General features: G+C 47.0%; 1 protein-coding gene across 4 annotated transcripts in view; it reads left to right on the forward strand.

Moving 5' to 3' along the window:
* Positions 1 to 2,509, forward strand: part of LOC118414156 — a 4,914-nt gene extending 2,405 nt beyond the window's left edge. The window contains exons 1-5 of one of the 4 annotated variants that reach the window (XM_035818001.1): positions 44 to 242; positions 353 to 626; positions 1,004 to 1,200; positions 1,301 to 1,490; positions 1,760 to 2,509. In XM_035818001.1, the coding sequence (XP_035673894.1) occupies positions 362 to 626; positions 1,004 to 1,200; positions 1,301 to 1,490; positions 1,760 to 2,232 (1,125 nt within the window). In that variant the 5' untranslated portion in view covers positions 44 to 242; positions 353 to 361 and the 3' untranslated portion in view covers positions 2,233 to 2,509. Of the gene's footprint in view, positions 1 to 42; positions 627 to 1,003; positions 1,201 to 1,300; positions 1,491 to 1,759 lie in introns of those variants that run through there. The other 3 variants (XM_035818002.1, XM_035817998.1, XM_035817999.1) reach the window with 3 other exon arrangements.
* Positions 2,510 to 2,515: the final 6 nt, after the last annotated feature.

The raw sequence follows: 2,515 nt of genomic DNA on the forward strand, positions 1-2,515 counted from the left end.
ATGGTTAGAGTTTACGGATGATACATGCAATATAGAACAATAACATCTTACGTCATATTGTTTTTACGGAACTTTGTGTTTGTCAAGTTCTATATTTAGCAGCATGATGTCATGATCACGTGGTTCAGATGGGGAAATCCCTGACGTCACCTTGAAGCAACAGAGACATCATTTTTCGGTCAGGCGCACGCTGTTCAGTTGTTTGATGAAAAGTTTGACACGGGTTAGATTTGCGTGCACAGGTAGAATCTCAGGATATCCGAGTCATATTCATACTCTAGCTCAAATGTTTGTGATCCAGTTTCTTCGTTTCTTTCCCCAACTTGAATGTTTCTTGCACCCCATCATACAGGGAACCAAGATGGCGGACAGTAGGTCGGCTCAGACGTCGCCTTTGCCAGACGACACTCGCGAGCTCTTAATGGAAACACTCCAGTTCGCGAGACAGCTGTTGCAGATCGCAGACCAGTACAAGAACGGGTCCCCGGTTAGCGGGGGCGGCCATGACCAGACAGACGCTGTGACACCGTCCGGAGAGCTGCCGCCGAGCAGCGTGTGTCAGCAGCTGGCCGCCGCCATGAACCGGGCCTTACGGTTCGTACAGGAGAACCTCACCGTCCCGGAAGGTTAGTCTACAAGTTACGTGGCACTATGTATGATTCGATATGTCTTACGCATGCTTGTCTCTTAACGCACAGGTTCAAACGTGTCTTCAAATACAAGGTTGAAACAGTTTCCTGCCATAGAATGATAGATCTTTTGTTGTATTCTCTCGAATGTTCTTGCTAGTACTTCTACCTACTTCTGTGAATAACGTCATTGCACTCATTCAGTCATTGACTCATACGTGATTTTCATACCAGGGCCCCCATCAAACATTTCATTCTATGCACAGCTTTAACAATACTAAACAAGACCATGCTTCTTAACACATACCTCCCCTTCCTGTATGTAGAAAAAAATCCGTAATTTTTTCCGCAGCTTTTCTGTCTGTCTCCAACAGAGGTGATCAAAGCAGATGTGCGGTTGGCGGAGGAGGCGGGGAGGTACGCCGTGCTGCGGATCATGCGCTTCTTCTGGAGGGGCATCACCAACATACAGCCCAAAAGTGCCGAGTTCGCAGCGGAACTCAAGGTCGTCAAAGATCACCTGGATCATTGTCAGGAAATGGTCCCCAAAATAGAGGAATACATCCAACAGGTGAGACGATTTTTGAAATCTTATGGTAATTATTTTGATTTTGACAAATATCTGAATGAAAAATATGCAAGTAAATATGTTTGACATGTGCCACCCCCAGGCCGCAGAACTGTGCACCCAGATCATGCAGTGCGAAGGCCAGGATCGCTCCCTCCAGCTGGAGTTCGACAACGTTACGCGGCGTGCAGACCTGGAGCTCACGTTCTGCGAAGAGCGCCTGAAGCAGGCCGAGAAGAAGCTGAACGACCTTGTGATGAAGGTCAAGACAAGGAAGAGGGATGAGGGCAGAGGTAGGGTCATGTCTGTTTATGTCAGTTATCTGAGTCACAGGTTATGCAGGTGGAGCTGCTCTTATCTGCCATGTCTGAAGTCAGAAAAACAAACCTTTCTTGCTATACAATGCTCTCATACCAGTACCAAGCCTGTGGTTTACACAATCTCTTGCTGGCTGGGGTTAATTACCCATGGCAATTGTAGGGCTGGCCGCTAGGGGCACGATTTTAGTCAGACTACTCTCAAACCAGAGTTTCTCATAACGTTTCCTTTCCTGTTCCTGCAGGTATGACTTTACTTGGGAGTGCTGCAGTGTTGTCTGCTGCTGCTGCCACCACACTTCTGTTTGCCTTCAAGGCTCTCACCAGACTGCGAGCCTCGGTCTTGTGTAGCCTCACTGCCATCGGAGGGGGGTTACTTCTCCTGAACCGCGCAGACCAGAGTGAGTACGAGAAATTTCTGTCAGAACTGAGGGAGCACCGCATGAAGAACGAGCAGCTGCAGATCAGACTGCAGGAACTGAAACGGAGGCTGGAGTCGGAGGTGGAGGCGGTTGGGACGTACAGGGTGGATGACAGAATGCCATCACCTGAGCCACAAGATAACCAATCAGAACTGTCCACTGACATTGAACCAGAACTGTCCACTGATATTGAACCAGAACAGACAACTAACATTGAACCACACTCAGGTAATGAAGAACAAGACCACACGGAGGCCTCTGCATCCTCTAGTGTTCCTCATAACGACCAACGATAGGACTGATCACATGACCATTTGATATATAACACAGCAGTTGTACATGGTAGATCCCAAGGATCATGGTTTCAAAATTGTGGATGATGACAGATTGCTAGAACAAAGAATTGCAATTGTGTACATGTACACAGATTGGCTTTTGCATTAATTCAAAATGGAGGAACTATGATTGTTCATGTACATAACTTGAGATGATCCACATGTGCCTTGTAAGGTCCTGTTTATGGAACCTCTTATTTATCCATGTCTATGATAGGTTTAACTTCTCCAAAAAGGCAAAGGT

This window comes from Branchiostoma floridae, chromosome 4 (genome assembly GCF_000003815.2).
Source record: "Branchiostoma floridae strain S238N-H82 chromosome 4, Bfl_VNyyK, whole genome shotgun sequence".
In the NCBI taxonomy this organism is placed as follows: domain Eukaryota; kingdom Metazoa; phylum Chordata; class Leptocardii; order Amphioxiformes; family Branchiostomatidae; genus Branchiostoma; species Branchiostoma floridae.